This window comes from Geotrypetes seraphini, chromosome 1 (genome assembly GCF_902459505.1).
Source record: "Geotrypetes seraphini chromosome 1, aGeoSer1.1, whole genome shotgun sequence".
Classification (NCBI taxonomy): domain Eukaryota; kingdom Metazoa; phylum Chordata; class Amphibia; order Gymnophiona; family Dermophiidae; genus Geotrypetes; species Geotrypetes seraphini.
In genome coordinates this window covers 208,660,106-208,676,692 of record NC_047084.1, presented here as the reverse complement: position 1 = coordinate 208,676,692, position 16,587 = coordinate 208,660,106, and the positions used below count along the sequence as shown (strand labels likewise).

The 16,587-nt window shown below is 43.7% G+C and overlaps 1 protein-coding gene across 3 annotated transcripts in view; it reads left to right on the top strand.

Annotated features, from left to right (window-relative positions):
* LOC117360582 (multifunctional protein ADE2) overlaps positions 1-16,587 on the top strand; it is a 186,157-nt gene that overhangs the window by 28,824 nt on the left and 140,746 nt on the right. For all 3 annotated transcript variants that reach the window (XM_033944548.1, XM_033944558.1, XM_033944542.1), the window contains exon 2: positions 2,916-2,999. In XM_033944548.1, coding sequence (XP_033800439.1) covers positions 2,916-2,999 — 84 coding nt within the window. The remainder of the gene's footprint in view (positions 1-2,915; positions 3,000-16,587) is intronic.

Genomic DNA, 16,587 nt, shown 5'->3' with positions numbered 1-16,587 from the left:
GCGGCGGTTCAGGCCCTATGGGGGAATGGATTTCCGTTGACATGGGCGCCTGAGCAGTTTGTGTATTTGGGGACTTTGATGACTATGAAGGTTCCCCGTTTGTATCACCTTAATGTGGATAAGCTTCAGCAACAGCGGAGCTCTTGCTGGAGACATGGAGGGCATTGCCCCTTTCTCTGATGGGGCGCATTTGTTTAATTAAGATGTTTATCTTTCCCAAATGGCTGTATGTTTTGCAGACTCTGCCATTGTGCTTGCTAAAGAAAGATTTACGCATTCTTTATAAAGGGGTTACTCATTTTTGTTGGGCGGCTAAGAAACCTAAATTGAAGGTGTCTCAGTTGTTGGGGAATTGGCATAGGGGAGGATTAGGATTACCAGATGTGCGGATTTATAATTATGCGTGTCTGCTTCGTCTGAGACTGGAGTCGGTGCAAAGAATGGCCACCCGGATGGTCTCGGGACTCAAGGATCTACCATACGAAAAACGGCTTGACAAATTACAGCTATACTCGCTCGAGGAGCGCAGAGAGAGGGGGGACATGATCGAGACGTTCAAGTATCTTACGGGCTGTATCGAGGCGGAGGAAGATATCTTCTTTTTCAAGGGTCCCACAACAACAAGAGGGCATCCGTTGAAAATCAGGGGCGGGAAACTACGAGGTGACACCAGGAAATTCTTTTTCACTGAAAGAATGGTTGATCGCTGGAATAGTCTTCCACTACAGGTGATTGAGGCCAGCAGCGTGCCTGATTTTAAGGCCAAATGGGATCGGCACATGGGATCTATTCACAGGGCAAAGGTAGGGGAGGGACATTAAGGTGGGCAGACTGGATGGGCTGTGGGCCCTTATCTGCCGTCTATTTCTATGTTTCTATATTTATTTGGGAGATTGGGTGAGTACAACTAGCAATTATACCCCTCTTCTGCTGGAACGTGAGTTTTTTGCTCCCTATGATGTGTTTGCATTACTGCATAGTTCTCGGAGGGCGCTGCCCCCTTCTATCAGATCCAGTGTATTATTTAGCGCATTGCAAGCGGTTTGGTGTTGGCTTGTGCATGCCTTGGGAGGAGATCCAACGGTCACTGATCTCTTGCCCTTGCGGGGAAACTCGGCCTTTCCTCCGGGAAAGGAATCAAGAGAATATCTGTCCTGGAGAGCGAAAGGAGTTACAAGTTTAGAACATATTTTGGGTGATGATGGGGAGCTGTTGACATGTGAAGATTTACTAGCTAAGGTGGGGGAGACCTGGGGAGCGTAGTTTGCATGTCATCAAATAAAACACTTTGTGAGATCCTCGAGCACAATTGAGTTTGCACTTGGGGGCCAGGCTATGGGAATTGTTTGTTCGAGAGGAGGGGACGTCTCTTACGGTCTCTAGCATTTATGCTAGTTTGCAAGATTTACAACCTGCCAGGGACTACAAGAGCATCAAGGGTAAATGGGAAAAGGAATTGCAGATTAATCTGGGACATTGGGATGTAGCCTGTACTTTGAGGGTGACGCCTGGGGTGACCCCGTGTGCTTGGTTGCGGGAAATGTATTATAGGGTGACCTTACATGCTTATTACACTCGTACACAGATGTTTTATAGTGGAGGTCTTCCTACACCACTATGTCATAAATGTGGGATGAGGGGGTCATACTTTGGGACATGCCTTTTGGTTCTGCCCCATTATTCAGCGCTTCTGGAGGCGTATAATCTCTTATATGTCAGGGTTAAATGGGAGAGTCTTACGCAGTACCCCGGACCACTTTGTCTTGGATTTGCCAGAGGCTTTTGGCCATTTACCTAGGGGCATCGAGCTTTGTGTAGGAAGATGAGTTTACTGGCCAGGAAATGTATTCTTCAGTGCTGGACGGTTCCGGACCCTCTGGCATATTGGCATTGGCGGAACCAATTGCATCAGTTGGTCATTTGGGAGGCGCGAGATGCCATAGGGTCTAGGAAACGAAAGATGTTGTTTTTGAATATATGGGAGCCTTATCTGCAAGTCTTACATCCTAAGGGTCGCAGTTCGGTTTTAAGATGGGTGTCCTAATTTGTTAGTTAGTTGGGTTGGGAGAGTAATGGAGAGTACTGGTGGGGCGGGGTGGAGAGTATCATTGGGGGGGAGGAGAAGGGGGGTTTCGAGGAGGGGAAATGGGGTGTATTGAAGGTTCTGGCAATTAGTCAAAGATAGGGTTAGTGGCTCAGGTGGGGGAAGGGGTGGTGTGACATTTTTGGGGTTCATAAGAGTACAGGGCTTTGGAGTACCTTTCCACCCTCATTAATCTCACTTGCCCTATGTAGAGAAGGAAGGGGAGGGAGTTTGGTTGATGTTACTCTTTTATTGTATATGCTTGTTCTATTATTGTATATGATGCGCTATTATTTGTACTGTGCACCTTTGGGGTGCGCTGATGTTGTATTGCTGTTTTTGCATCAATAAAAATTGTTTGAAACTAAACTAGTAGATGACAAGAGTAATCCCATGTGAATTGAGTATTAGATGATGACTTTTTATTTTGTTGCTGATGTTTTGATGAATTTGTAGTTTATCTTTTTATGTATGTATCATTTGTTACCCGCTTAGGATAGAAATTTATAAAATAAATAAATAAAATAAATAGCATTAACATTATTGCACGGCCAGAAATTAAAAAAAAAAAATAGGAAAATGACTATTTTACATCTAGAAATGCTAGAAATAGGCTTAGTGCAAGAAAAGTCCTATGTTAGAGTACACTATGCACATTTACTACTGCAGCTTAGCAAAAGGGCACCAACGTGACTTGACCAAGGTCACAGCACCTTCTACTAGGTCCAGTAACTTCAACCACAAGGTCACTACTATGATGTAGTTACACATTTTCATAGTTCATATTTTGATGAATCTTGTTTCATTTCTTCCCTTCCCCCTCCCCAATCAGGTGAAATATCCGTCGCGCTGGAAGATGATGATACGGTGGATGATCCACTGATTTTTGCTTCAAATGCTGAAGCCACTGAGCTAGGTACAGTATGTGTTCTTTGATTCCAAATAGCAGATTAACAAGATGGGGGCGAGAAGAGGGGCAACAGTCATGCTTTGGCTTTCCAGGTGTGTCTGTACATGGCAACACTATGAGACTGGCACACCTTCCTGTACAAAGCACTGATAGGACGTCTTGTAAAAGATGGCAGGATAATTGCAAAAGTGGCGATGAATTAAAGCAAAGAGGGCAGGGATGAATTTCCCAACAGGCAGAATGGCAACTGCCTCACTGGTAGATATCTTCCTTTGTCAGAGCCACGTCTATTTTAGGCTGGCCAGCTGATGCACCTTTTGGAGGAACCTGTCTGGGCTTGCTACTATTAGCAATTTTGAAAAGGATCGCCCTCAGGCTGGAAGATGGCAACCAGCTGTCCCGAATGCCAGGGGAAGCCAGAGGCTTAAATCTGCCACTGAGAATAGGTGATACAGTAAGAGAGCCTTTGTGTCAGACCAGGCGTAGTGGCTAATGCCATATTCTTGCTGGCTTGTGTGGAAAAGAGGTATGTGTTTATGAAGCAAAGAGAATAATGCTGTTGATTTATTGTGTGTATAAGGAAACGTCTTTCCAGCTAATGCTGTCCCTTCCCTGTGAGGACAGCTGTTGTAAAGAATAGGCCCATATGGCTTTCCAAACCAACAGTTTCTCATGCCTTTTCACTTGATCCAGCACTGATGCTTTGGTTTCTGACAGTATTAAGCCACTTTTGCATGTGTGAATGCCAAAAGTTCTTCCTGCAATTCCTGTAGAGCAGGGGTGAATAAGTTGTTTTGAAAAAGTATGTAAGTAAGGCATTGTTTTTTTTGCTTCTTGGACATGGTTGTGTTTGTAACACAGCCCAACCATGTTCCATATTTTCTTGCAGTTTTTCTAAGAGCAAAGATGGTTTTTAAAAATGTATTGAGGTGGTCATATGAGGAACGTTATTACATGTTAAACCCCCCCTAAGGATCGTTATAAATGCCTCCTTTTTCTTGTCATGACCGGGATATCCATGCAGATGGTAACCCAAAATTGGAAGAACTACGACCGCCTAAATTTTCCTTTCTGGTGGGCAAATTTGTGCTCCAGCTATAGATATGAAAAAATGAATGCCGATAGTTTGGGGCACAGTAATTTATTTAAGCTGGTTTGGGGGGCCGTTGACATCATATATTATCTCACTATAGTAGGTCTTTGATTATGAGTCAGTTTTGGTTTATTTTCGTACACATCCAGGAAAGGGGGGGAGGGGGCTATTTCTGTCCTAACTTGACTTTTGAGTATGTCCACCTGAGGTGGGAGGAGGGTGGGAGGATATTTTTTAATCTGAATAGGGTAAGGTTATTGGGATAGTCTATGTTTCTGTGTTTTATTGAATAATCATTGAGTGGGGGAGGAGAAAATGGTTGGTTATGCATATTTGTAAGTTCAATGTGCTTTTATTAACTTATTATATGATATATATTTGTGTATTGCACTTTTGAAGTTTAGAAAATCAATAAAGAATTAAAAAAAAAAAAAAATTATTATGGCAGAGGTTTGAATTCAGTGCAATTTTGAGTGATATACCAGTCCTTTTGACAGTGGCTAACTTTTTAGAACTCTGGCTGCATTGGGATATTAATAGGCAGTTAATAAACCTATACATATTAAGTGACACATTAGAGTCTGAATTCAGTGTTTGGTCCTGAAAAATTGGTGCTTGATAAAAATTAGCGCTAAATGCTGTTCTATAAATGGCACTTGAGCTGGGCTCTGTTTATAGCAGTGTTCTTCAACCACCGGTCCGTGGACCAGTGCCGGTCCACAGAAATTTCCTGCCGGTCCACAGGGCCAGCACGTGCATCAGGCCCAAAACAGTGTTCTTCAACCGCCGGTCCACAGTGCGATCGATGCGGCGTTATCTTCAAGCCAGCTCCCTCTTCCTAACTGATTCAGTGCACAAAACCACGGACAGTGGCTCCTACGGGCATCCTGCGCCTGAATCGGAAGCCTTCTCTCTGACATTGTAACGTCTAAAACATCGGAGGTGACCAGTGGAGTGCCGCAGGGCTCGGTCCTGGGTCCACTCCTTTTCAACATATTCATAGGGGATCTGACTCAAGGGCTTCAAGGTAAAATAACACTATTCGCCGATGACGCCAAACTATGTAATATAGTAAGTGAATGCAGTTTACAGAATTATATGGCGCAGGACCTGCTTACATTGGAAAGTTGGTCCTCAACCTGGCAGCTAGGCTTCAATGCTAAGAAATGTAAGGTCATGCACCTCGGAAGCGGAAATCCATGCAGGACGTACTTCTTGAACAGAGAAACTTTAACTAGGACTTCAGCAGAACGAGATTTAGGAGTAATCATCAGTGCAGACATGAAAACTGCCAATCAAGTGGAGAAGGCTTCATCTAAGGCAAGGCAGATATTGGGTTGTATCAATAGAAGTTTCATCAGCCGAAAGCCTGAAGTCATAATGCCGTTGTACAGGGCCATGGTGAGACCTCATCTGGAGTACTGTGTGCAATTCTGGAGGCCACATTACAGTAAAGATGTGCGCAGAATTGAATCGGTTCAGCGGACGGCCACCAGGATGATCTCGGGGCTCAAGGGTCTCTCGTACGAAGAGAGACTGAACAAATTGCAGCTCTACACTCTCGAGGAACGTAGGGAGAGGGGAGACATGATCGAAACATTTAAGTACCTCACGGGACGTGTCGAAGTGGAAGATGATATTTTCTTTCTCAAGGGACCCTCGGCCACAAGAGGGCACCCGCTCAAACTCAGGGGCGAAAAATTTCATGGCGACACCAGAAAGTATTTCTTCACAGAGAGAGTGGTTGATCATTGGAACAAGCTTCCAGTGCAGGTGATCGAGGCAGACAGCGTGCCAGACTTTAAGAATAAATGGGATACCCATGTGGGATCCCTACGAGGGTCAAGATAAGGAAATTGGGTCATTAGGGCATAGGCAGGGGGTGGATAAGCAGAGTGGGCAGACTTGATGGGCTGTAGCCCTTTTCTGCCGTCATCTTCTATGTTTCTATCTTCTTCTTCTTCTTCTTTCTATATATATAAAATCGGAGGTATGTATGTGTGTATGTATGTACCGTATTTGCCGGCGTATAAGACGACTTTTCAGTACCTTAAAATCCTCCCCAAAGTCGGGGGTCGTCTTATACGCCGGGTACTGTTTAGAGAGCTGCACGGGGACGCCCCTAGGGTCGCGGGGATCCCGTGGGGACGCCCCCTAGGGTCGCGGGGATCCCATGGGGACGCCTCCGAGGGTCGCGGGGCTCCTGCGGGGCTGGATGCTCAGTCTTCTGGATGTACGCGGCTCTTCTTCTCCCTACCTTCTCTGCTTGCAGCACAGAGCCGAACGGAAGTCTTCCCGACGTCAGCGCTGACGTCGGAGGGGAGGGAGGGCTTAAACAAAGCTTAAACAAAGCCCTCCCTCCCTCCGACGTCAGCGCTGACGTCGGGAAGACTTCCGTTCGGCTCTGTGCTGCAGGCAGGGCAGATAAGGAGAAGGAGAATAGCCTCGCGGTTCGAGTGGCTACCAAGGGAGAGGGGCGGCCGCCCCGCCCCGGTTGCAGCACAGCCGGCCAGGTTCCCTTACTTTTGTGGCACTTCCCCGACCGACCGATAACAGCCCGGGTCCGACAATCCTCCCTGCCCTGTAGCCGCGAATCTAAATTACCTTCTTACAGCAGCTGTAAGAAGGTAATTTAGATTCGCGGTTAAGGGCAGGGAGGTTTGTCGGACCGGGGCTGTTGTCGGTCGGTCGGTCGGGGAAGTGCCACAAAAGTAAGGGGACCTGGCCGGCTGTGCTGCACCCGGGGCGGTAGAGAAGGTGTGCGGAAGAAGGGGTAGTCAGAAGGTAATTTAGATTCGCGGTTAAGGGCAGGGAGGTTTGTCGGACCCGGGCTGTTATCGGTCGGTCGGGGAAGTGCCACAAAAGTAAGGGGACCTGGCCGGCTGTGCTGCACCCGGGGCGGTAGAGAAGGTGTGCGGAAGAAGGGGTAGTCAGAAGGTAATTTAGATTCGCGGTTAAGGGCAGGGAGGTTTGTCGGACCCGGGCTGTTATCGGTCGGTCGGGGAAGTGCCACAAAAGTAAGGGGACCTGGCCGGCTGTGCTGCACCCGGGGCGGTAGAGAAGGTGTGCGGAAGAAGGGGTAGTGAGAAGGTAATTTAGATTCGCGGTTAAGGGCAGGGAGGTTTGTCGGACCCGGGCTGTTATCGGTCGGTCGGGGAAGTGCCACAAAAGTAAGGGGACCTGGCCGGCTGTGCTGCACCCGGGGCGGTAGAGAAGGTGTGCGGAAGAAGGGGTAGTCAGAAGGTAATTTAGATTCGCGGTTAAGGGCAGGGAGGTTTGTCGGACCCGGGCTGTTATCGGTCGGTCGGGGAAGTGCCACAAAAGTAAGGGGCCTGGCCGGCTGTGCTGCACCCGGGGCGGTAGAGAAGGTGTGCGGAAGAAGGGGTAGTCTTATACGGCGAGTATATAACAAAACTCTATATTTTAACTAAAAGTTGGGGGGTCGTCTTATACGCCCAGTCGTCTTATACGCCGGCAAATACGGTATGTGTGTATGTGCCGCGATCACGCAAAAACGGCTTGACCGATTTGAACGAAACTTGGTATGCTGATCCCTCACTACCTGGGATGATATGTTCTGGGGGTCTCATGGCCCACCAGCACACGTGGGCGGAGCTACAAACAGAAATTCACATTTCACCCATTCATGTCAATGGAAAAAATGTAAAAAGCTGCCATTCTCACAGTAATTCAAAAACGGCTTGACCGATTTGAACAAAACTTGGTATGCAGATCCCTCACTACCTGGGGTGATATGTTCTGGGGGTCTCGCGGCCCACCTGCACACGTGGGCGGAGCTACAAACAGAAAATCTGATTTCACGCATTCATGTCAATGGAAAAAATGTAAAAAGCTGCCATTCTCACAGTAATTCCAACTATAAAACACTTTCTATGACACTATAACCGCTAGGGACATCGTTTCTATTCTACCACGGACACCATACATATAGATTTGTATGTTCTAACTGTGTTTGTAACTGTTTCCTTCATGCACCCCAGTTCATAATGTTATTACATTACATGAGTACTCACATATCCTGAACTAGGAACACAGGTTCCATTCTGAACCGGGAACAAACTGCATGGAGTTTCTTTTCAACCTGAGTTTCCACATATTGAGTTCTTTAAATCAATACTGAAACTTTTGGATGCCACTTATTCCAACAGATCTTCCTTTTCAGTTTAAGAGTTTGCAAATTCCAGTGAGACTTGCATTCTCTATCACAATCAACAAATCACAGGGACAGACTATTACATACTGTGGAGTGGATTTAAGATCCCCCTGTTTTTCCCATGGACAACTCTATGTTGCTTGATCAAGGGTGGGTTCACCCAAGAATTTATATGTTCTTGCTCCTGGAGGTGAAACTAAAATTGTTGTTTATAATCAAGTTTTGTGTTAGTTGTATTGTATTCATTTTGTCAAATATTTCACATTATAATTTGATTATTGTACTTTTTATAAAGCTGTAAAAAAATAATTTCATTCACCACTATAAAGTTTCTTTATTTCAATCCATTTACTGTGTTATTGCTATAATTAAATACCCGTGCAACGCCGGGGCAACAGCTAGTGTTTAATAAAGATTTTTCGTTTTACTTTCATCGTTTCTTCCAATGCAGACATGAATGTTAATTAGTGCATCTGTATGTGTATTTAAACTATGGAGTGCTCACATGTTTAATAAAATGGATGAAACTCTAATACTGGTCTGGTAAAAACAAAACAAAACATCTGGAGAGAGAAGTGATTAAGATAGAAAATTTAAGGAAGGAGTGACAGTCTAAAGGAAAAAAATTTAAAGAAGTGTAATTTAGATACTAAGGACTCCTTTTACAAAGGTGCGCTAGCGGTTTTAGCGTGTGCGCACGCTAGCCACTACCACCTCCTTTTAAACAGGCGGTAGTTTTTCAGCTAGCGCGCACTAATTTTGTGCGTACACTAAAAACGCTAGCTCACCTTCGTAAAAGGAGCCCTAAGTATAATAGAACATTGGAATGAGGCTCAAGAGAATTGCATGATCTCCAAAATACTGAAAGTAAAGATTGACGTAGTTCCATGGTTCACTGATAATTTAAGAGTTTTAAAAAGAAAATTGCAGTGTTTTGGAATGGGCCTGGATAAGACAAGGAGGCATTTAATGATATGCTAACAGTTTATAAAAGTGCTTTTGAGACGTCAAGAAAGAACCATGTTGATGAGAAGATCTGAGCTGCACTAGCTAGACTTGTTGAATTATTTAATAATAATAATTTTATTTCTTATATACCGCTATACCATAAGTTCAAAGCGGTTTACAACAAGATTCATGCAATGAGAATATGCGGTGATTACAACAAGAAGCATATGTTTACAACAAGATACATAAGTTCAGAGCGGTTTGCAAGAAGATACATGCAATGAGAATACGAGATGTATGCAACAAGCAACCAATGATTACAGCCGGATACAGAAGTACAGAGCGGTTTACAACAGCAGTTTACAACATGAGCTCGGGGCAGTTTACAAGAAGATGCATGTAATGAGAATAGGTTTACAACAATATACATGCAATGGGGGTAAGGGGTGTGATGGGAAGAGAAAGAGCTTTCAGGGATACAGAATTAACAGTGTAGTTAAACCAGTGGTCTCAAACTCGAACCCTTTGCAGGGCCACATTTTGGATTTGTAGGTACTTGGAGGGCCTCAGAAAAAATAGTTAATGTCTTATTAAAGAAATGACAATTTTGCATGAGGTAAAACTCTTTATAGTTTATAAATCTTTCCTTTTAGCTAAGTCTTAATAATAATATTGTAATTTATAGCTAAAGAGACATATGATCAAGAAACTGTTTTATTTTACTTTTGTGATTATGATAAACATAGCGAGGGTCTCAAAATAGTACCTGGCGGGCCGCATGTGGCCCCTGAGCCCCGAGTTTGAGACAACTGAATTAAAGCAAATGAATGGTCCACAGAAGGGTGGTAGCCACTGAGCTAGAAACACATACTGGCTAAAAGCACAGTACTTATAATATAACCTATTATATATTTACTCTTCGCTTTCAATTCTCCTGGAAATGTCCAGACTAACAATTGTAACTTGATGCATTCTTGACTCTATGTATTGTAACGTTCCTGGAAATGTCCAGTCTTCTAACTTGTAATCCGCTTAGAACCGCAAGGCACAAGCAGAATAGAAATCACTAATGTAATGTAATGTACTTTCTGCAAGTCTTTCTAAAGAGGATTACCATTGAAATAGCATTAATTCAGGAAAATGTGGATACTTTTAGAGCAGTGGTTCTCAAACCTGTTCTGGGGAACCCTCAGCCAGTCGGGTTTTCAAGATATCCCTAATGAATATGCATGAGGCAGATTTACATTTAATAGAAGTGACAGGCATACAAATCTGCCTCGTGCAAATTTATTAGGGATATCTTGAAAACCACAGCTTTAGAGGAAAAGAACCACAGCTTTAGAGAAAAGAAAAGTGACAGAATAGATAAATGGCAGTTGTTTGAGCTGGCTGTTTTAGATAAAGCTGAGAAAATTTGTTATGCAATTCACTGAAAAACAGTGGATCCAAGAACAGTAGATGGATATAATGATATTTTTTTCATTTTTATATAATTTCAATACAATTCAATTCAGAATAGTACAAGATGAAGATATGCATTACATAAATAATATGACAACATATAACCAATTTCCTAGAATAGAATCTTCCTAGCCCACAATAATGAGAGAGTTAGAGGCAATAACAAGATATCTTAAAATATAAGGAAAATAATAACTCAGAAGCCCCGAGTTAATCCTTTTAGTGGGTTTTCTTTTTCCGACTCCCTATGTAAGATTAGCTCTTATTATTATTATCCTGCCCTTGTAGCCGTGATTTTATTTCTTGTTCACGTAACTCTAGAAACTGTTGTAAGTGTATAGGATCCCAAAAAATAAAATCCTTATCCTGAAGTTTAATTACATACTTACAAGGAAACTTTAGGAAAAATAGTGCATTCAAAGATAATACACGGGTCTTTAGATTTAAAAATTATTTTCTTCGATATTGAGTTGCTCTAGCTACGTCAGGAAAAATCGCTATTGTATCTCCACAAAACTTCATAGATCTCTTTTTAAAATATAATCTCATAATCCATATTTTTATCCAATTTGCTTAAGCAAATAATCAATAAGGTAGACCTAGTTGGTATCGTATCTTGAGAATCTTCAAGAAAATTAGTTAAATCAAATTCCACAGGTACCAGTAGATCCAACCCCTGATCAGACATCAACTTCTTTTTCTGAGGTATATAGTAACAATTCAGTATCTGAATAGTCTCTGCATTTGTTAATCCTAATACAGTGGAACCTTGGTTTACGAGCATAATTCGTTCCAGAAGCATGCTTGTAAACCAAATTGCTCGTATATCAAAGCAAGTTTCCCCATAGGAAGTAAGGGAAACTCGCTTTGATTGGTTACACCTCCTCCCCCCCTCCCCCCGAGGCCACTGACGCTGCTACATACCCCTCCCCGCGATCCGGCATCCCCCCCTGCGAACCGGCATCCTCCCCCCGCTCGCGTTGTCCCCCCTCCACCGCGATCCTAGATCCCCCCCCCCCGAGCACGGCAATGACATCCCTTACCCCGACTGGGCACCAGTGCTGGTGCCCGAAGATCCTCCCTCTTCTGGCGCGGGCTGGGCGGTGCGTCGGAGATCCTCCCTCTTCTGGTCTGGGCTGGACTGGACTGACTTTGAGCTTTTGCGCATGCTCAAAGCCTTCTGGACTTGCTCTCTCCGAGATTCTGAATCTGAGAATCTCGGAGAGAGCGAGACCAGAAGGCTTTGAGCATGCACAAATGCTCAAAGCCAGTCCAGCCCAGCCCAGCCCAGAAGAGGGAGGATCTCTGATGCACTGCCCAGAAAAGGCCGCTCCAGAAGAGGGAGGATCTTCGGGCACCGGCACTGGTGCCCAGTCGGGGTAAGGGATGTCATTGCCATGCTCGGGGGCGATGTAGGATCGCGGGGGGGGGGCAGATGCGAGCGGGGGGGGGATGCCGGATCGCGGGGGGGGGGGGGCGCTCGTACAGCGAGGCAAGCTCGGTTTACGAGGTACCAAGTTTGCAAATGTTTTGCTCGTCTTGCAAAACACTCGCAAACCGGTGCACTCGTAAACCAAGGTACCACTGTACCTCATTAAAATATTTTCTAAGCAAAATTTCAGCCGAAATTAAATGGGTTTTAGGAAAATTAACAAAGTGGAGATTTTTCACTCTAGCTAAATTCTCCATATTCTCAAACTTTGTATGGATAACACTTGAATTTTTAACTGCAGACGTAGAAACCTGCATTTTCACTATTGTCATCTCTTTATCTAACAAAGCCAAGTTAAAGTCAACATTTTCTAATTTTTTAACAGTTTGCATCGAAAAATCTGAAGTTTGTTTAATCACTGATCTTAGCATACCCTCCATACATACTCTTATTTATTTTCCATAAATCCCTTAAAGTTATGTACTTTGAATCCTCTGGTGGGCTTGGATCTGTCCCGCTAACCTCTAACCTGCAACTAGAAGTGAAATAAATTGCTACTTGGAGGAGGTGGTCAAATCTGAATATGCACCTGAAGATACTACAGGAACCGAATTGGATCCCGTATCCCTGGACATTGGCGGAGGGGGAGGAGTTCTATCAAGTGGACTTAAAGATTCCCCGATGTTGAAGCCATATTTTGAGTCATTGATGACATAGAAACCAAATGACGGTCCATAGGGCCGGCTGAAGCTGGGGTAGAGTTTTGGGGTTTGACCTTCCTCTTGCCCATAAAGACATACAAAAAAGTTCTTACCCAGAGAGCTTCCCACATTCTCGCGACTCCTCATGACACCTAAGGGGCAGTGCGCAGGAGCTGCAGCGTTCTTTTCAGAAGGAGGAGACGGACCCCGATAACATCCCAGTCCATTTCCTCATATGCCTGCCCAAAATCAGCAGCGATCCCAGGCAGAAAAAGCCAATAGTTGAAGAAATAGGGCTGCAGCTTCCTTCTGAAGACAGGTAAAAGTCCACCTTTCCGCATCAAAAACCAGATATGACCATGTTTCCATCCATTTTCATTAGAGATAAAACTACAAGCAACAAGTTTATAGCACATAACACAATAACCCTTCCTCCCCCCCTTTACAAAACTGCGGAAATGTTTTTTTAGCGCAGGCTGGCACGCTGAATGCTCTGCACTGCTCCCGATGCTCATAGGAATTCTGAGTGTTGGGAGCAGCGCAGAGCATTCAATGCACTGCCCTGCACTAAAAACCACTTCTGCGGTTTTGTAAAAGGGGGGGGGGGGGTAAAATTGTCAATCAATAAATAGTAATGAAGATAAAAATATAATCAATATGAATGAAGGACCACAAACAGTTTTTATCACAACTTAGTAAAAGGGCGCCTAATGTGCTTACTGCAGCAAAATATTGCTTACCGTGAGGTGTACTGAGGCATCCTGTGGTAATTTGTGGATGTGCGCACATACTAAAAAATAAAATTTACATTTTTGTAGGGGGGCGGAGAGTGGGCGTGTTCTACACCAATCGGTTTGCACAACTACATTGCTTTATGACAGATTAACATGTGCTTAGCGCATGGGTCCTTACCGTTTACATAATAGGAAAATTAGAATGTGGCCATTTTAACCCAGTAGTAAAAATGACCTAATGCAGTTATGACCTGCATAAAGACATGCTAAAGCCACATTTTACCTTAGTATGGTAAAAGGTCCCCATAATAACTTTGAAACAATGAAAGGCATTGCAACATGCAAAATATATTTGATTATCTGTGGGTTTCTGCACGCTTGTGCTAGCCCTATAAATTAACAATTGAAGAGTTATATAAAAATGGCACAATATACCCATCCTGAGTATACAGTATACTGCGCACATGCCTAAGGCTTGAATCATTTAGTTCAAAAACCAGATTTACTATGTTTGTTTGCTTTTATAATTCACTATTGCATCTCGTAGCCGAACAACCTCAGCATATGTAAATCAAAGAGAGAGTGTCCAGAAAATATGTTCTTTCAAGGCTAAAAACTTTTTCAAGCTTCTGCTCACTCATCCAAGGAATATCAGCTTCCCAACAGCAAACTGTAAATATACATAGTCATCTCTATTTTCAATATGACTCACTAACATATCGATCTAAAAACTATTAAAACTTCTGCCAGCTAGAAAGCTTCAGTTAGATGGTACATAAAGTATTATATGTTTATGTTTATTAAAATATTTGATATGCTGCAAAGACTAAAATGTCTAAGCAGCTTACAAAAAGAAAATAAGGCAAATCAAATAAAAGAACATCAATTAAAATAGGAAAGAACCAAACAAGGTTGGATAGACATTTGCAATAAGAAGCAGTGATGTGCTACTCTGAAAATGTCTGGACCCAGCAGCAGCAGCTGGACTCGCATGGCAGGACTACAACATTACGATAAGGAGGTATTAAATACTAATTGAAAAAAAAAAATGCTTTTAGTAATGATTTGAATTTAGGATAGACCAATAGAGAATGAATAAAATGGGGAAGGTTTTTCCAGAGGAAAGGGGATAAGAAGAAATAGGCTTTAGAATGAGTGGATTAATAATGTGCTATCAGGAGATGGAAGGACTAATCAAAAGGAATCAGTGGCGTAGTAAGAAGGAGCAGGAGGCAGACCACCCCAGGGAACTGGTGCTAGCATACCTCTTTAAATGTTCGCTTGCTCGAGCAGCTTCTTCTGCTTGCTGCTCGCGCTGGCATTGACTCTCTTCTGATGTCACTTCCTGGTTGTGAGACCAGGATGTGATGTTGGAAAGGAGATGCTGCTGGTGCGAGTTTGGGTGGAAGATTTCAAAGTTTGAGTGATCATTTCAAAAGGTACATAATAATAATAATTTATTCATGTATACCGCCATACCCAAGAAGTTCTAGGCGGTTCACATCAGTTAATTAAGATCCGTGATGACACACGGATTTACAAAATTTTGTCAAAGTTACAAGCAACGAAGAAGGGAGAGACGGAACGCTTTAACAGAGTTTTAACAGAAGTACAAGCAACGTCGAAGGTTGGGTTGGAAGGTAAGAGATAGCGAGAGAGAAACCAAGTAGGGGGAGGGGGAAGGGGGAGAGCAGAAGGAGCGGGGTGAGTGTGGGAGAGGGGTACATGAGAAGCGGGAAGGCGCTCAAGCGGAGGGGAAGAGTTTGGGGGCGCCCAAGCAATGGGAAAGAATGGAGGGGTAGGAAAGAGTAGGGAGAGGCGCATGGCACGGCAATGCCAGGCACCACCACCCCGGGCACCAACCTCCTTTGCTGCGTCACTGATAGGAATCCAAAGAACATAAGATGTAGGAAGGTGTATACAGAATGGTGACAGAGGCCAAGGGCTCCTTTTACAAAGGTGCGCTAGCGTTTTTAGCGCATGCACAAGATTAGCGCGCGCTAGCTGAAAAATTACCGCCTGCTTAAAAGGAGGCGTTAGCGGCTAGCTCGCGCTAAAACCGCTAACGCACCTTTGTAAAAGGAGCCCCAAGTACAGGAGGGTGGTATACCTAAATGTAAGGCCTTGAATGTTAAGGAAAGAATTTAAATTTTTTTTAAATTGATATCTATAGCAGACAGGCAGCCAGTGAAGTCTAATAAAATTTTAAAATGTCGGACTCCAAACTCAAGAAAACTAATGATCAAGAAAACAATTTGTAGCCTAATATTAAGTGTGGAACTGACATCAAATTAGTAATATATTAACATTAAGGGCTCCTTTTACTAAGCTGCGATAGCGGTTTTAGCACGTGCTTAGCACGCGCTGAATTGCTGTGCGCACTAGACCTTAACGCCAGCATTGAGCTAGTGTTAGTTCTAGCTGGGTAGCGCGGGTTTAGCTTGTGCTAAAATCCTGCGTGTGCTAAAAACGCTATTGCAGCTTAGTAAAAGGAGCCCTAAATCTACCTTTCAGTATAAAGAACTGGAGATCAAAAAATAAATATATTATTTCTCTGATATTTATTGTATTATTTGAGCACCAGTCTTAAAAACAAGCGGAAACACAAAAGACTCAACTTACAGCTCAATACTAAAGGCCTCTTCTACTAAATTGCGCTAGCAGTTTTTAGCGCAGAGAGCCGTGCTGAATGACCCGCGCTGCTCCCGACGCTCATAAAGTTCCTATGAGCGTCGGAAGCAGCGCGACTCTCTGTGCTAAAAACTGCTAGCGAGGTTTAATAGAAGAGGGGGCAAGTCTTAAATTGCCGTGGAGAAACAGTGTACTCCTATTAAATCTCTCATTTAAAAAACCATGGGACATACATACGATCTTCAAACTAAATGCTGCAAGCTGACAAGGCAAATAGAGAATGCACTGAGGCCATTCAGCTTAAAAAGAGACTATCCCACTACATGATTGCCAAGAAAGCACCACAATATCGGTGATGGGACATTCGCGCGTGATACTTCAGCGCGCCGACAATTCGACGCAAGACACCAGCGTGCCGCC